The sequence below is a fragment of the Mauremys mutica genome, chromosome 3 (assembly GCF_020497125.1).
Source record: "Mauremys mutica isolate MM-2020 ecotype Southern chromosome 3, ASM2049712v1, whole genome shotgun sequence".
In the NCBI taxonomy this organism is placed as follows: Eukaryota; Metazoa; Chordata; order Testudines; family Geoemydidae; genus Mauremys; species Mauremys mutica.
In genome coordinates, this window is record NC_059074.1 from 195,808,478 (window position 1) to 195,826,424 (window position 17,947).

At 43.3% G+C, this 17,947-nt stretch overlaps 1 protein-coding gene across 7 annotated transcripts in view; it reads left to right on the forward strand.

Annotated features, from left to right (window-relative positions):
* Positions 1-17,947, forward strand: part of LOC123366575 (WD repeat containing planar cell polarity effector) — a 243,775-nt gene that overhangs the window by 166,919 nt on the left and 58,909 nt on the right. For all 7 annotated transcript variants that reach the window (XM_045010175.1, XM_045010178.1, XM_045010176.1 and 4 more), the window contains one exon: positions 14,642-14,744. In XM_045010175.1, coding sequence (XP_044866110.1) covers positions 14,642-14,744 — 103 coding nt within the window. The remainder of the gene's footprint in view (positions 1-14,641; positions 14,745-17,947) is intronic.

Consider the following 17,947-nt stretch of genomic DNA (forward strand, 5'->3'; position numbering starts at 1 on the left):
ATTGCATCTAAAACTGGAAAGAGCCCATTTCCCAGACTAGTTTGGATTTAGCCCCAAGATACTGTAGATTTCAACAAAACAGCTGATGGCTCACCATTCAGGATTGCAGAACTCTCACAAGGGACAACACGTCTGCCACTCCCGGCTGAAATCTCATGAAAAGAGCTTGTGAAACTTTGGCGATATTAAACCTGACCCTAGATCTGGTGCAGTTTTGACCTGGAACTCTATCCTAAATTTGATCCATGTCCAAGATCATCTCCTTAGTTCATCTCTAATTAACATTAAAATGAGTTACTCTTCTAAAAGTCCACTCTATGAACCTGATGGTTTGTTCTTTTCTCTGCTACTTTTTGCCCAGAGAAGCAACGCAGCCACAAGTTTTTGTCAGGCAGCTTGGGGTTCAGAAGTGAAGTTACACTTCATACCAGGCCTGAAAAGCAAACTTAACTATGCAGTCACTAATGTATGCTTCCATGATGTGTCTTTACTGTAACCTATCCCAATTGCATCATGTGACGTTTTCCAGGAATGACACAAATCTGTACAATGGTATCCCTGAGTGCTCAGTTTTGTATTTGTATCTCTAATTCAGTCTACAGCTGTGTAAAATTTCATATCATCAGATGCCAACTTCCTGTTGATAGCACTTCTGAGATGACTTTAAACCAAAAGTTATTCCAACTAAGATCAATATTAAATTAAGATAATGTTCCCTCTTTTTTGTGCCTGTTTCAGATCATTCATACAAATTAGGTCCCTTTTTGGTGTTAATTCTGCCCACTTAACATCAAACCTAGCCTCTTTTGGGGTGATGGATGCTCTGTCAACACAAACACTGAAGACATGTAGACCTTTAGCTATTTTACTGGGAGAATAGCAGAAAGCCTATTCTGAACCTTTTTTACAATTATTGCGTGCTGTAGTGGTGGTGTTCTCTTCCCATACTTGCCCTGGGGAAGCTGCAGACACAATTCACTAGCAGCAGAAGATACTACAATGGAGGGCTTAACTTTGCATTTCACTCCTTTTGTTGGTCAAAATTAGACCCTCAGGGCAAATTTCTGCCCTGGCTTACACAGGAAGACAGTGGCAATTTTAACCATGTCTGTGAAAGCAGAATTGGGCCCGTGTTGTTATTTGAGTATATTTGTAATGTGCTTTATGTTACCAGAGCCACTAATGCTCAAATGTATCTCTTCCCCTTCCAAACCTATCCACTGGCTCCCTCTCCCCTTCCACATCTCATCTTTTCTTTTGCTCTGTCTCACTCACTTTACTCCATCAATACCCTTCCCCATAACTGCTCTTTTGGGGCCTGATTCTGATCTCACAGCTGTTTTACATGAGTGGAATGCTTTACATTTCAGTTACTCCTGGCTTCAGAATCAATCCTTTTAGAATGTGTCCTGGCCTTCCCTGCAGTTCCTAGTGCCTAATATGCTTTCCCTAACCCTGTGCAAGAAGCAAGATCCACCCTCTCTCTTTCAAATCCCCCATCAAAATACACCTCCCCTGTAAGCCTCTCATTGCTTATGCACCACTCAGTGAAGTGAAAATGCTCATTTTTTAAAAATGAACAAGCAATACTTACATTTAGGTAACAGTCATATGGCTGAAATTTTAAACATACAACAGTTGGGAAATTCAAAGCCATGTATACCACAGAAATTATTATTTATTTGCATGGGGGTAACACATGGAGGCTTCAGACCCATTGTGCTAGACACACAACATATACAACAAAGAGATGGTCCCTGCCCTGAAGTGTTTACAATCTAAGTATATATTTTTAAATTTAGACCATAATGCATGTGGTATGTGCACCCTTCTCTTAAGCGTTTATAACAAACTATCTTGGGATTGTGAGATAGGATGAGAAAATTCAGTCCAAAATCTCTTTGTTTTCATAAAATTAAAACTATCTGAAGACAGGGATTCATACTGAAAGTTTCTTCCTCAGCTATCACTAACATGATGCTATAATAATACACATTCAGGCACTGCTATATTCCTCTGCAGCGCTCCTAGCACCACATCAGATACAAATCCATCAATTTTATAAACTCTCACAAAGTTCAATAAAAAAAAAAGGTAAAATAGAAGAGGACATAATATATCATGAATAACAGTTCCATGTATTGGACGATGACTGATCCAATCTATGACAGAAAAGATCAAGCGATATAAGGGTTGTTAGCTTTAAATCCTTTTGTAGTGTGTTCCAGCTCTCCGCTGCTGAAAATTCAAAAGGCCATCCACTGTAGCAAAGGTAGCAGAAACCCGAGCAACCGGCACATTAATAAAAGTGTCAGATCTTGGGTGAAACACTGATGAGGAAAGTGTAAGTAATTTCTGAAGAAATGTTGGAATTTTGCCCAGAAATATCCTATAGACATATGCGCAACAGTGTTTCAGATGACTTCTGCTCACTGAGGGCTAGCTCTGCATAAGTTGCAAAGATGAGCATAAAAAGCAGCTCCTGGAACTAATCAAATTATTAAATGGTAAAAGCCAGCCGTTTCAACATACTCTTGATAGCCAGCAGGAAAATCTATTTTTCTGATTGTTTCTGATAGGTAATGTGATATTTGACGTGATAATCTCTTGGTTGATTATGTGAAAAAAATCTATTACAATCATGTTAAGAATTTTATGACATCGTTTTGTTTTCATTCATTGATGTACATAGTAAGGGAATCTGAGTTTTGGTTTCTCTTTTTTCCTCATTTCGTGTTTTGTAATTTCCTAGTAAAATCCCCTTTGGTAAGTTAATTTGAATATGAGGTGAAAGCCTGTGCTGTCATATGGGCATAATTCGGAAAACATAAGGCGAAAATGACTGAGAACTTTAAAAATTAGCTGTTAGCAGATGGTGAATCTCAGTGATGATTGAACTAGGTGATGTTCTAAACCAAGAGTTCTCAGCTTACTTCTAGCACTTCCCATCACTACACACGGACCCAACACACATTCTAGGTGTCAAAAGGACAGACAGAGAGAGAGAGAGACAATCCTGGACTCCTGTTATATAGATTGACTGCACACATTTGGGCAGAAATTGGGGGTTTAATTAGTATGACAAGTTATATAAAATGGTATTTAAAAAGAACTTACAATAGGTTTTTTTAAACTGTCATATTTATGTTTTGCATCCTATGTCAAAGCACTCTGCATAACCGCACGAAAAAAGGCCACTTACCAGGCTGCTGTTCTATCTATCTGAGGTGCTGATAGGGTCCCCATTACCATACTATCTGAGTGCCTTCCCACAGGACCAAGAAGAAAATCCAAGAGCATGAACAGGGAGCAATACAGGCTGTAATTTACCGTAAACAAAGTGCAAATTTCTGTTTGTTGGAAGTACATTTAAAGGAACTTTGTCATTTTCTGTAGTTGTTTTTCCTCCAACTTTATTATTTAAAAAAAAAATTACAGTCAGTTTAAACTAAAAACCAGAATCCCTAAACATAATCGATATAAACGTTATTATATACGTGGACAGAATCTGGCTACATATTCAAATATTTGTAAGCCCAGGCTTGTTCCAGAGCCATCTGATTTTCAGCTATCTCGAGCAAGCTGACAGTATAAACTTTTAACTTCTTAATCTAGATGAAAATCATAATTTTTTTGACTCAGGCCCCTCTCGCCTGACAACCACGGCAGATCTACACACAGAGGATGTACAGTGTTTGCTGCAAGCTCTTAACTGATTACTTTGCCCCAGGAGACTTGCACATTCTTGTTATATCACACCTTTGTTTGTGCTCAGAAACTGGTCCAAGCACATCCGTACTTTGGGGATTCTGAAAGGCATCACCCTTTCAATCTGGGGACTCGCTATTGTTCATCCCAAACCTTATCCTTTCCCCACTTGATCTTCGGATGCTCGCAATCTGTCCTGTTGTTGTATAGTTCTCAGAAGTGTGAGATGCACTTAAATGATAACTTACAAAGACATATTCCCTGCCCTAGTTGCATACATTTGCTTACATTCTAAATTTTAGCTGTGACAAAATGAGTGAGGGGAACAAACAGTAGGGAGGAGACATGGGAAAGAAAGACTAGGATTAAAGCAATACAGTCGTGTAGGTGGTACCCAGTTTAGGGACGTGCACCTCTTGGTGGTTCTCTTATGCCCAGAGTGCAGATGTGACTGAATGTTATTGACTTAATTTTTGTGGACACCTGAGAAGAAGTGTATTCTCAGGAGGCATATAACAATGAGAGTGAGTGGCATTATGGATCACAGTTAGGAGGATAGTCCAGGTACTGGTTGCAGCATGAAAGAGGCATGGAGATGCGTGTGGAAGAATCAGATTTACTGGAGTATCGAGACTCACATCCCTGGCATGAATAGGTGACCAGATAGCAAGTGTGAAAAATTGAGACAGAGGTGGGGCAGTAATAGGCACCTATGTAAGACAAAGCCCCGAATATCAGGACCAGCCTTGTAAAATCAGGACATTCGGTCACTCTAAATAAGAGATTAGTTTGGATCAGCAAGAAGGAGCAAAGTTATGTAGATACGTGAATGTGAGAAGTTTATATTTGATGTAATGGAGGAGAAGCTAGGGAAGTGATTCAAGGAGTGGGATGATGTAATCAGAGTGACAGGTGAGAAATCTTTGTGGCCATATTTTGGATATACTTGCAGGGGCGGCTCTAGGCATTTTGCCGCCCCAAGCACGGCAGGCAGGCTGCCCTCGGCGGCTTGCCTGCGGAGGGTCCGCTGGTCCCGCGGCTTCGGTGGACCCTCCGCAGGCAAGCCGCCGAGGGCAGCCTGCCTGCCGCCCTCGCGGCGCCGGCAGAGCGCCCCCCGCGGCTTGCCGCCCCAAAGCACGTACTTGGCGTGCTGGGGCCTGGAGCCGCCCCTATATACTTGTATAGGGCCATGTTGAAGACTAGAGACGAGATTCTGCAGTGATCAAGGCAAGCGATGATTGAGACATGGCTGAGAGTTTTAACTATTTAGACACAGAGGATGGGTGAGTCTTGAAGCTCTCGTAGAGGAAGAAACAACATCTGGACACAGTCTTGGTGTGAGAGGAGAATAAAAGGAAGAAGACAAAAATGACCTTCAGATTCTGAGCCCAGGTGACAGAAGATTTTAGTGTTATCACCAGGGCTGCCCAAGGGGGGGGGCAAGTGGGGCAATTTGCCCCAGGGCCTGGGCCCCACAGGGGCCCCCACGAGAGTTTTTCAGGGCCCCTGGAGCGGGGTCCTTCACTTGCTCCGTGGGCCCTGGAAAAATCTCGCGGGGCCCGGGTTCCCGGAGCTTCTTCTGCTCCGGGTCTTCGGCCCCGGGGCAGAAGGACCCCCCGCCGCCGAATTACCGCGGAAGCGGGACCCGCCACTGAAGTGCCAGGTCTTCGGCAGTAATTCGGCGGCGGGGGGCCCCCACCACGGGTCTTCGGGGAACTTCGGCGGCGGGTCCCGGAGCGGAAGACCCCCCGCCACCGAATTACCGCAAAGCGGGGGCCCCCCGCCGCCGAAGACCCCAGGCCCCCTGAATCCTCTGGGCGGCCCTGGTTATCACTAGTCATGGGGGAAGGAAGAAGAGGAGAGGATTTGGACAGAAAATCCTATTTTCTCTGGGTCATATCATCATTGATCCAGGAACCCATTGACTGAGAGTCTGAAAAAGTGGTTATAAATAAATCTGTGTATGTACAAAATTAGGGATTGTAGGGTTTGGTTTCTATTTTTACTCGTTTTAGTGTTTTGTTTTGGATATTTTAGTGTCTTGTAAATTCCTTTTAAAAAAAACAAACAGGTTTTACAGGTTTATGAATCTCAGCTGCATACATCTGGGCGGAAACTGGTGGTTTCATTCTCAAAAATCACACAAACGTTGTTTTGTTTTTTTAAATAATCAGACATTTTAAGCAGTCTCATTTTATTGTTTACATCTTAAGTTTCAACACTGTAGCCACCTAAACAAAATCTGCTCGTCATGTGGCTCTGTGAGCTGGAATGAAATTGCAGAGAGCATGAACAGGAAGTAAATACTGATTGTAAGTTTACAAGATGAAATTTCTGTTGAAAATCCCTTTAAGGGAATCTTGCCATTTTTGGCTTATTTTTAATAAAATTGCTCTCCACCTTACATTATTTAAAATGAATTCTTGAAAATCTACAGTCGTTGTTATATTCAGTTTATATTGAAAACCAGAACCCCTAAACTTAATATATGGGGAAATTTTAAAGGCAGAAAGGACAATTAGGCTCCCAAATTTCCCCTGTAATCTGTAGATGTGAGTAGATCCTAGCCATACATGCAAATGACTCATTCCAGAGCCATGTAATTTATAGCTGTTATCTTGAGTAAGCTGACAGTATCAACTTTTAGAGAGACAAGTGGAATGAGGTAATATCTTTTATTGGACCAACTTCTGTTGGTGAGAGAGACAAGCTTTTGAGCCTACACAAAGCTCTTCTTCAGGTCTTTAAACTTTTAAATCTTGATAAACATCATAACTTTTGTGACTCAGGCCTCTCTACACAGAGGAAGTACAGTGTTTGCAGCAAGTTTCTAACTAATTTCTTTGCCCCAAGACACTTGCCACATTCTTGTTAAATCACACCTGTGTTTGTGCTCAGAAGATGATCCAAAAACATCCAGACTTTGGGATTCTGAAAGTCCGCACCCCTTCATTCTGAGGAACTGCAGTTCCTCCTCCTTTACCCTTCACCCTTCACTAGTGTTTTTTCTGATGCTCCTGGCTCTTCCGCTCATATACTTTCATTTCAATGCTACTGTTGGTGCCATTAGATGTGGGGGAGGCGATTGAGTATTTGACAAGCCATCTTTTCAAGCAATCATTCGTCTTTCCCTATATGCTTTACGGTTGACAAGCTAATGCAGAGCAAACCGAAGAGTCACAAGCATGGTAAGGGATAACACTATGGAGACAAAGGGAGAAGATCTGTGAAACTGACAGTAACATACAGAGAAAGAGAGAGATTTTAATGAAAAAATACTGTTAGGTGACATTTTGTTCCTTAAATCTTATTTATTTATTTACAAAATTAGGGGGGAAATGTTTTTGGAGTATGGCTGTTGTCTTTCCCCCTCTTTTTCCTTTCTGTCACTCTCATATTTCTTTTCATCTCTCTATCTTCTGCTCCTCTTCCAGAACTAGGAGTACTTGTGGCACCTTAGAGACTAACAAACTTATTTGAGCATAAGCTTTTGTGGGCTAAAGCATGCATGCATCTGATGAAGTGGGCTTTAGCCCATGAAAGCTTATGCTCAAATAAATTTGTTAGTCACTAAGGAGCCACAAGTACTCCTCGTTCTTTTTGCTGGTACAGACTAACACGGCTTCCACTCTGAAACCTGTCTTCCGGAACTGTTACCCTTCAGCTTGTGCCATTAATTTGTCCACTAAATTAAGGTGTCAGAAAATCCAGATGTAGAAGGATATTCTCACCAGAAGCTCTCTGAGTCTGGGAGATAGCTGTGGCTTTTTTACTTGGAGACATTGTCTCAAGGAAGGAATCCATTCCCTTTACATTCCTGCATCCAGTTAGAGTGCAGAATAAAATATCTCTTTGGATTTTTATCTTTACGATAAAAGATAACAAGAAGGTATTTTGCTTTTGCCATATGTGAAATAAGTGTTCTCTGAGCAGCTTCTGTATATTCCCAGAATATACAGAAGCTGTATATGAGTTGTACCAGTGAGTGCAGTTCTGATGGTAGGACCTCAACTAGCAATACCCATTGGAGTGCTCACAGCTCTCCTCCCGGGCCACCCCTCAAGTTCCTGTATAGTCTATGGGCAAGGCTATGAAAGGGGACTCAGCCCTCTGGCCACTCAGTTCCTTCCAGCCACCGTCAGCGATGGACTTGGAACCTCTCTGGACCTTCAGTCCAAATTGTGTTTAAATAGAAGTGCTTTATGAAACTTTTAGCTTAGGTTTTAGATGGTCAAGATTGCACATGGCTAGCGTTTACACTTTCAGATGGGTGGGTTTTACAGATTCCTGTATGGCAGATCCCCCCTTCCAAGGCACCCTTTGGTTCTCTGACCAAATTGCTGTCACTAATACTGTCCTTGCAGGACCACTGCTTTCTCCTCTACCTTCCCAAGATTGGAAACACTCCTGCAAATGGAATTGGAAGTTCTTCCTCTTTCCTCAAGTCATCCACAATTTAAACAAGAGCAGAGGCGTGCCCAGAAATAAAAATTTGATGGCTTCCCACCACGGCACGGGGCTTGAGGAGCTCACCCTCCCCCGCAGTCCCAAGGCCGGAGAAGTTGGCTCTCCCCCCATGGCCACGGGCCAGAGAAGCAGTCAGCTCCCTCTGGGGCCCAAGGAGCTCACTCGCACCACTGTGACCCCAGGGCTGGAGGAGTTCTGTGCCCCTGCCAATTATTGGGGGGGCGTGCCCCTGCTTGCCCCCCTTGTGCACACCCCTGAAGAAGAGACATTCAGAATCCCAACCATTTCTGCTTTGTGGCTAGGATTATGAACCAGATCCAGTGGCCGAGTATTGGTCCAATTGGCATATGCATCCATAGCCAACATGGCCCTTTTGGCCAACTCCTTCAGACCTGCATCCATATCACGTATTTTATTCTGATCAAATGCAACCACCTGTGGGACCTCAGGGTTTAATTCCTAAGTATCTAAAGCTACCAGATTGATCTGTGAAACCCAGAAAAGGAACACAGTCTCCTACTGTGATTGCTGATACAATATCAGAAGAAGAACATGACACAAGGGATGCAGGATGCGAATCCTGACGCTGAGAACCAGACATCTCCCGATCAGAACATCTGAGTGTCTTCTGCATATTCTCCGTCTGCGGGTGCAATTACATGTCAGGAATTAACAGAAAGGATGGCATCCACACTGAAGTTACCAACATCTGCCGTAGAATAAACCTCACACCCAGTGTGTGACATCTTTGGCTCTCATTCCTCCATCAGATTTTTTCTGCTTTTATTGGATGGGCTTTTACACCCAACTAAGCTCATCTCATCTAATCCAGCCACTTTCCAGGCAACAAGCAGATAAATTCCCCAAGAGAGTTTTCATACCCATCCTGCCCCATACTTTCTGGTAGTAGAGGCAGCTATCTAAAGGTCAGAAAGGGGATTGATCCATTCTAGTACCTCAGAGAAAGATGGGGGGAAAAAGTTTTCTCTTCCTCCACTTTAGGTTTAAGGGTAGCAAACTATCAAGTTGTCATGGCTCACTTCCAATATCACCTTTGGGAAAAATTATCAATATCCTTCAAATTCCTTCCTGACAAGCGGAGGAAGTTTGGCAAATGTGATCATAATGGAAACTCAGCAAATGGAAAAATATGTCTTGAAGGTGATCTTTGACTCCTCAGCTTCTGTGGTCAGAGGTGCTGTGTCTGCTACTTCAATGAGAAGGTTTGCCTGTGTGACAGCATACCCACTTAGGTAATTGTGTAATGGAGAATCACAGGCTTAATTGGGATCAATTAGCCTGTAATGGTGGGGATTGTTGACTCTTGTGGGCAATTATCAGGCTAATGAGTTAATTAGCTCAGCCAGGGGAAGATATATAATTGGCAGGAATGGGAAGTAAAGAGGGGAGCTCAGAGAGCGAGCTGGGCATGGCAGAGATAGTTGGGTGGAAGGATCCTCCTGCTAGGTTCTGCAGTGCCTGGAATCTGAGATTAAAGGGACACCTGGCGGAAAGGAACAGACTGTGAGTATGTTGTGAATAAGAGACCATACAAATGGGCCAGGCAGCGTGGCACACTGGGTAGCAAAGGGAGCGCCTTGTGACAGCTTGTCTTTAATTGTCTGGACTGCCACCAGAAACCAAAGCAAAAGTTGAGGAACTCCCTTTTGAAGGCGAGGGTCTTTTCAGTATCAGGACCAAAGAGAACTAGAAAGAATGAAAGAGACTAGATATACTGCCAGATCTCTGGGCATTTCTTAACAACCAGGAAGAAAACCAGGGATGTCCCTCTCCAGATGTCAAAGGCAACAGTACCCATCCTCCTCTTCTTTTACACCTGATGTAGAGGAGATACTATTATCTGAAGTATCCAAGGAGATCCACAGCACTCCTATCAACAAAGAAGTAATTTTAAATCAAGACCAGGAGGCAAACAACCTTCTGTAAGGTCTTTAGGACCAAACCCAAGGTCCCACATTTGACAGTTTAAATTAGAATAATCCACAGTGGGTATCCAATATAGCTTAAGATTTTTTCCAATCCCCAACTCCCCTCCTTGTTCAGGGACCCCTCTCACAAGAGTCTGTTGAGATCAGAGATTCTGGCTCTTCTCAAAATAGAAGTGGTGGAGGAGGTCCAAATGGAATTCAGAAGGAAAGGGTTCTATTCAAGATACTTCTTGGTTCCCAAAAAAGATGGTTGTCTCTGACCAATCACGGATCTAAGGAAACTAAATATCTTCATCAAGAATTTCCATCACAAATACCTCAGCTTTACAGTAGGAAACAACCATTACCAATACAAAGTCCTTCCGTTTGGCCTCTGTTCCACCCCCAGGATATTCAAATTGCCTGCCAGTGGTAACAGCTTACTTGTGAAGGAAAGGGATACATGTTTATCTTTACTTGGATAATTGCCTAATAAAAAAACATAATCAGAAAATCATCTTTGCAAAGCGATTTTCTCATACTTGTATCCTTTTAGAAAATCTGAGGTTCCTGATAAATCAAAAAAATTTGTTCTGGAATGGACTAAATCAATACCTACCATCAGTTAAACAGAGCTCTTCTTCCTTGAGAAAGATTTGAAACCATACACAGTCTACAAACTCAATAATCTCAGCAAGTAATATTCTACCTCTGATTAATGGGTCTTCTAATTTCAACGAACTATGTCATTCCATATGCTCATCTAAAGATGAGAACCCTTCAACACTGGCTGTTCGCCAACTACAGACAGAGCATAAATAGCTGCTATCGTTACAGTGGTGAACTCAACCACAAAATATGCTCCCGGGTGGACACTACACCCCTCCAGCACCATCAGTGACTGTCACTGTGGATACATCCAATGTAGGATGGGAGCTCATTGCCACACCTTCAATGCAAGAAGTCATTGACTCCCAAGACAAGATTCCACAAAAACCTTCTAGGATTCATTGAGTGTTAAAGGCTTTTCTACTTCCTGTTCAACACAAGATTGTTCAAGTGGTCACAGACAGTACCACAGCAGTTTATTATATAAACAAGCAGGGAGGAGCCCACTCTCCCTGGCTCTGCAGGGAAGCGCTAGTGTGCAAATGGTGCATTGTTCATAGTGTATTTCTGATAGCACTATATATGCAGGAAAGAACAATGACCTAGTAGATCAACCCAATAGGGTCTACCACAAGACTGGTCCCTGAAGACATCAGGAGCCCAAGGAATCTCTGTACAGTGGGAACACCCAGCCATAGACCTATTAGCAACCAAATAAATATGAGGTGTCAGATGTTTGGTCTGAGGGTGGGGATAGACAATTGTTTGATCTCAGATGCATTTCTCCTACTATGGAATCAAGGTTTCTTGGGTACTTCCCACCCCCCAACCCTGTGCTGAAGGTAATTGTCACGGAGTCCCCGGGCAATGCTCTGGAACTGCTCCCCACAAAGCCAGTCAGGACTTTGAGGAGCCTCCTCTTCCTTGGAGCAGACTTTTTCAGGGCAAGAAGCTCACACGTCTTCACCTCCTGGGTCTCTCCTTGGAGCATTCAGCATCCTCTGCCCACAGCTTCCCACAGCGAGCCCGCCCCAGCAGGGTCCTGGGGAAGCCGCAGGGTCCTGCACCCATACTTTGCAGTCAGACGTGACTTTTAGCCAGCCAGTCAAACAGAGGTTTATTAGATGACAGGAACACGTCTAAAACAGAGCTTGTAGGTACAGCGAACCGGACCCCTCGGCCTGGTCCATTCTGGGGGGCAGTGAGCCAGACCCCCAAATCTGCACTTCACTCCTGATCCCCAGCCAGCTCCAGACTGACAACCCCCTCCAGCCCTTCCTCCTCTGCTGAGTTCCTTTCCTGGGCCAGGAGGTCACCTGACCTCTTTGTTCTCCCACACCTTTAGCATCCCCTTGCAGGGGGGGAAGGGCTTGGCCATTAGTTGCTAGGCGACAGAAGGTCGGCCAGGAACTGAGGCCCCCCCACAGTATTCAGAGGGAACATTAAGAACAGCCCCACTTCGTCACAGTCATACACAAGATAAAGTTGGACAAGACCAGTATTATTCTAATCACCCTGGCTTGTGCCCAGACACCAAGGGTTCCCAATCCTGCTCCACCTGTTGACAGGGAACTTCAAGACCCTTCCAGTCTATCCCAAATTATTGACCCACCAGAGCAGTTGAGTCCGTCACCCTGACCCAAACTCTCTCCAGCTGACAGCGTGAACGATAGGTTTCTAACTAACTTTAAGCTTTCATGTTCAGCTGATGTACAAACTATTTTAATTAATTCTAGGAAAGAATCAACTAGAAAATGGAGTGTGTTAAAATGTGTTCTCTATGTGGGCAGTTGAAAATAGCATACCTCCTTCATCAGACCCAGTCCAAATCATGCTTAATCTCAAAATTCCTGTTCTGTCTTTATATTCGATTAAACACTGTTTATCAGACATATTGGTTTTCACACTCTGGTTAACAATAAGTCAGTATTCACACATGAGTCAGTAAAGGGTGTCCCTCCACTGTGGGATCTTAACTTGGTTCTCACACAATTAATGAAACAACCTTAGGAACCTCTGGGAGAATGTTCTTTATTTCATCTTTCAGTCTTTCATCTTTTTTGCCCCAAACCTCTTGCCCATAGGGCTGAAGCCATAATACACACACTACTAGAATGATTTAGAAGTAAACAGAGCTTTGGCTTACTCTTTAGATAGGACAAAGAACTTTCAATGGTCTCCTATTTTCCTGTGCAGAAAATAAAAAAGGGTAACCTGTTTCTTGACAATTGTTGTCTAGATGGATTAGACGCTTCATTCAGGAGACATACTTTTTTGGCTTCAATACTTCTTCTCCAGGGAATTAAGTCTCATACTTTACTAGGCTAAGGTGGCATTGTCTGCATATCTCAGACTTACGCCAATTATAGAGATCTGGAGAGCTGCTACTTGGAGGTTCATCCATACTTTTCACAGAGCAGCATGCCTTGGATCTAGCCTCTAGGCCAGATGCTCAATTTGGCAGTGCAGTCCTACAGTTGCATTTTCATTAGAACTCCTCGTTCCAGCTTCCTTTGAAGGAGTACTGTTAGCCAGCCTAGCCCATGAGTGGGAATGTGCGGAAGCCACTCTGTGGTTACTTACTTGTAACAAAGGTTTTTCAAGATGGACTCTGCATGTTCACACTCCCCACCCGTCTTCCCCTCTTCCTTGGAGTCCTAATTAGGGTGACCAGATGTCCCGATTTTATAGGGACAGTCCTGATTTTGGGGGCTTTTTTCTTATATAGGCACCTATTACCCCCACCCCCGTCCCGATTTTTTACATTAGCTATCTGGTCACCCTAGTCCTAATTACAACACAGGCAGTGGAAGGAGCTGAGACAGTGTGAGCGCCACTTCCCCTTTTATAGCCTCACCCCTCAAACCTTCTGAAACAGTGAGGGTAGGGACAGGAGGAGGCATGTGAGCCCTCCAGTGGGCGTGGCTAGCTAAGGTTCCACCATCAGAGCTGCACCAGCTGGCACATCCCATGAGTATGACTAGGCAGACTCCTCCTTGTAGAAGCTCAGTTACAAGGAAGTACTCTTCATTTACTACAGTAAGCAAAACTGTGCCTGGCTGCTGGTGCATATCCATGTCAGAGAGGCATTACCCTCAAAGGTTAGACCATCAAAACAGATCCCTCTTCCCTTAAGAATAGGTGGACACTCACCTCAAATTACAGGAGGCAACGATGGACCCATGACATGGGAATAATATACAGCTCTCTGATCCCGTGTGGCCAACTATATGAGCTTAGCCTACAGTCATCTGCGATTAAACCCATGGTTGTCATAGTGGCCATGAAATCCTGAGTTGACTCAGAAATCTCATCATCTATTTGAATGTTCAAGTCACTGAGCACTATTAGTCTCTGTACTGTACCTCCAGTATCATTGCAGTGAGAATCACCTCACACAAAGAATTTACAGTGCAATAGGACAATCATTACACTGAAACCTATTCCAGCATAGCTTTAGCCCAAAACTCTCATATGGAAATGCTGCATCACAAACATTAGCATTAGATCAGGAGTCATCCTGCACTTTTGGTTAGATGTAAACAACATGGCCTCACAAACAAGACAGGCAAACCACCTGCCAGCCAATCCCCCTTCGGTTCATGTTGCAGCAGCTGCACCAGACTCCTAATGCATCCAGCTAAAGTTTCAGTTATACATGCAAAGTCATCAGCCTCACTTTTATCAGTTCATGGATAGTCAGTGTTTTATGTATTAACCAGAGACATTTCTTTCAGCAACATGAGTAGGGTTAATAAATTTGCATAGGGAAAGAATAGTACAAAGAAAATTAAAATATAACAGTAGGTTCATCTGTTCCATTTGTGGTTGCGATCTAAGCAAGAAAAGAGCCTTTTTCTTTCAAATTCTCCTTTGTTACTTGTCTGATTCATTTTAGATTAATCTTTTATTTTGCTTTATTTCCAAAGGACATCCATTACCTTGCAGCAGATAAGGGTGAATTGGCACTAGCTGAAGTGGCAAAGAAAAAGGCTAACGACATTGATGCAGAATCAATAACTACTGGAGTTGGTAAGAATTAATGCTGTTTTTAAAAAGCCCTTTTTGTTTTAATCAATACTTGTTCTGCATCACCATGATGTTATACTTGTAGGGGGTTATTGGTTAATTTGAATTGTTTTCTTGGAAAAGGAGATGGTGGTCTTTATTTGTGGGGAAGAAGGGAAGCTTATGAAAACAGCATTGCTTTGCCTTTGGGTATAGAAGTGAGAATTGTGTCAATGTGCGGGCTGCAAAGCAAAAGAGAGTAAATCACCACAATTTTTTAGAAAATAAGAAAAAGGGTTAATGAATTCCATGCACATTGTAATGAGATCAGGTGCAAAGGGTCCTGATCCTGAAATCCTTATTCACACAAGTAAACTTTATTTATTAAGGACCAGGTTGTGGAAACCTTACTTACCTGGCTGAGCTACTCACTCAAGTAATCCCGGTGAAGACAATGGGATTCAAAGGCTACGTCTTCATTACCCGCCGTATCGGCGGGTAGCAATCGATTTCTCGGGGATCAATATATCGCGTCTCATCTAGACGTGACATATCGATCCCCGAATGAGCTCCTGTCGACTCTGGAACGCCACCAACCCGAACGGCGGTAGCAGAGTCGACATGGGGAGCCGCGGACGTCGATCCCGCGCCGTGAGGACGGTAGGTAATTCAATCTAAGATACTTCGACTTCAGCTACGTTATTCAAGTAGCTGAAGTTGCGTATCTTAGATCGATTTCCCCCCGTAGTGTAGACCAGCCCTTTGTGAGGCCTCTGGAAGTACTCAGGTGAGATAAATGCTCTCCAGTCTGAGCCAGGGGGGCTTCACCATTTGGCTCTAAAGTAGGTCTGTTGTAGTCAATGGGACTTGGCATTTGAGTAAGAAATATTTGTGTGAGCAAAGATTGCAGGACTGTGCCCATAGTTGGGCCACCAGTAGCTCAGCAGGCTAAGCAAAACAACTTGCACCTCTCTTCCCCCCGCAAAGTAGAAGGCTTGATCAGTTCTTGTGTTTTCACTTAATCTCTTTAAAGAGATGTGTAAAGATATGGAGACTGTTCTGTTTCTTTAAATTTGTAGCAGAGTTCAGAGGGCGGGGAAGTCAGGAGAAGATTCTAGGCAAGAGCCCTATGAGAGAGAAAGAAAGAGCATAGCAGCCAGTGGTGGACAACCGGCGCCCCGCCAGGATAATCCGCTGGCAGGCTGTGAGACAGTTTGTTTACATTGACCGTCCGCAGGCACAGCCACCCGCAGCTCCCAGTGGCTGCGGTTCACCGTTCCCGGCCAATGGGAACTGCTGGAAGCGATGCGGGCTGCAGGGACATGCTGGCGCCATTTCTTGCAGCTCCCATTGGCCAGAAATGGCGAACTGCGGCCACTGAGAGCTGCGGGCAGCTGTGCCTGCGGACGGTCAATGTAAACAAATTGTCTCACGGCCCGCCAGCGGATTACTCTGAGGGCTGCAGCTTTATGCGTAATATGTATAATACCATTTTCCTTATTCCAGTGCTGTTCTTTGCTGAGTGTCAGAGCAAATCATCTCTTCTGTGATCCTTTCCTATTGTCACATGATAAGAGAGTGGGATGATCTTGTGGTTGAGACATAGGCTTTGGAGTCAGAAAATTTGTGTGAACTTGGGCTAGGCAAGTTTTTTGGGGGCCAGACTGTCAAAAATAGAAGATTATAACTGTGAGTTTACATTTGTACTTATCTAATTGTGAATGCAAATGCCGATGTACACTCGCAAGTCAAGTATTTTTGTGTGCATGTGGCTAGTTCAGTGCCTAATGGGCTATGTGTGCTTGTAAAAACCTGACTTGCATGGGCACATTGCATATTTGCGTGTCTGAGTGAGTCAGGCACACGTGTATATATGCAGTCGTATACACTTAATGCTACAAGTTTAGCCCTTAATCTTGCTGAGTCCGTTTCATTATCTGTAAAATAGAAACACTAATACTCAGAGATTTTATGAGGTTAAATTAATGCTTTTAAAGTGTATTAAGAATCTTGCATGGAAAGCCCTCTCTCTGTAACTGCTAATTATTATTATTTTAAAGTAAACTCCTTCATTGTAAATGATAAAGTCAATCCATCATCTTTAACCATCGTCTTTAAGATGTTGTCATTTTCTGAATAATTAATATCAGGGTGGTTTAAATTTTTTAGTAAATGCAATGCCCCCCCTGATAAATTGTAGCGAAGCCTCAGTATATTAACAGTGTGTTTGATTCAGTTTCTACTGACATCAATGGGAATCTTACCATGAGTTCAGGAATTGGATAGGACCCTAAGTACTTGAAAACGGAGTTAACGGTTTTGTTTTCGTTTGCTTCTAAACATATACTGAACTTTTGCATTATGATGCTTTAATTTTAAATTTGTGACCCAAGGAAGAATCATTAGCAAAGAAGATTTTATGAGGCCTGGGCATTGTTTAACCACTCAAAATAAAAGCAAAATCAGTGACCACCCTATATGTAAAATACAGTGTCAATGCAACACTAACTCTGAGAAGTGAATCATGCAAAAGTCAGAAGTGTCAGAGTTATGGTTCAAACAACAATCTTAACTCTGCCCCTTGGAGTGTATGTATTACAACAGAGTCTTTCATTACAGACCATGTATGCAGTAGTACAAAATACTACATGTCCATTTAAGGGTGCATAGAAAAATTAAGTTACCAGCTGCCCCAGTGTATTGTGATTCCCATTTTTGAGAGATGTCAAGCATCAGGGGGTAGCTGTGTTAGTCTGTATCCACAAAAACAACATGGAGTCCGGTGGCACCTTAAAGACTAACAGATTTATTTGGGCATAAGCTTTCGTGGGTAAAAAAAACCTCACTTGAGAGGCATCTGAAGAAGTGAGGGTTTTTTTACCCACGAAAGCTTATGCCCAAATAAATCTGTTAGTCTTTATGGTGCCACTGTACTCCTTGTTATTTTTGAGAGACAGTCTGAGTGTCCAGGCCCCTTTTATTGAAGCCAGGGTTTTAGCCAGCTCCCTTATCTGTTTTCCCTTCCCACCTCTTACTTTTCCTCTTCACCATCTTGTGATCCCCAGACCTTTCTTCCATCCCGTTTCCCACTCCCTGTTTCTCTCCATGCCATCTGCCTGCTTTCCTCTATTCTGCTATTCTGTCTCAACAGCGTTTGAGGCTTCCTAGATCAAGCCCTTCACTTGTGCTGCAAATTTCAATGAGAAGGCAGCAGTCAAAGCAAACAA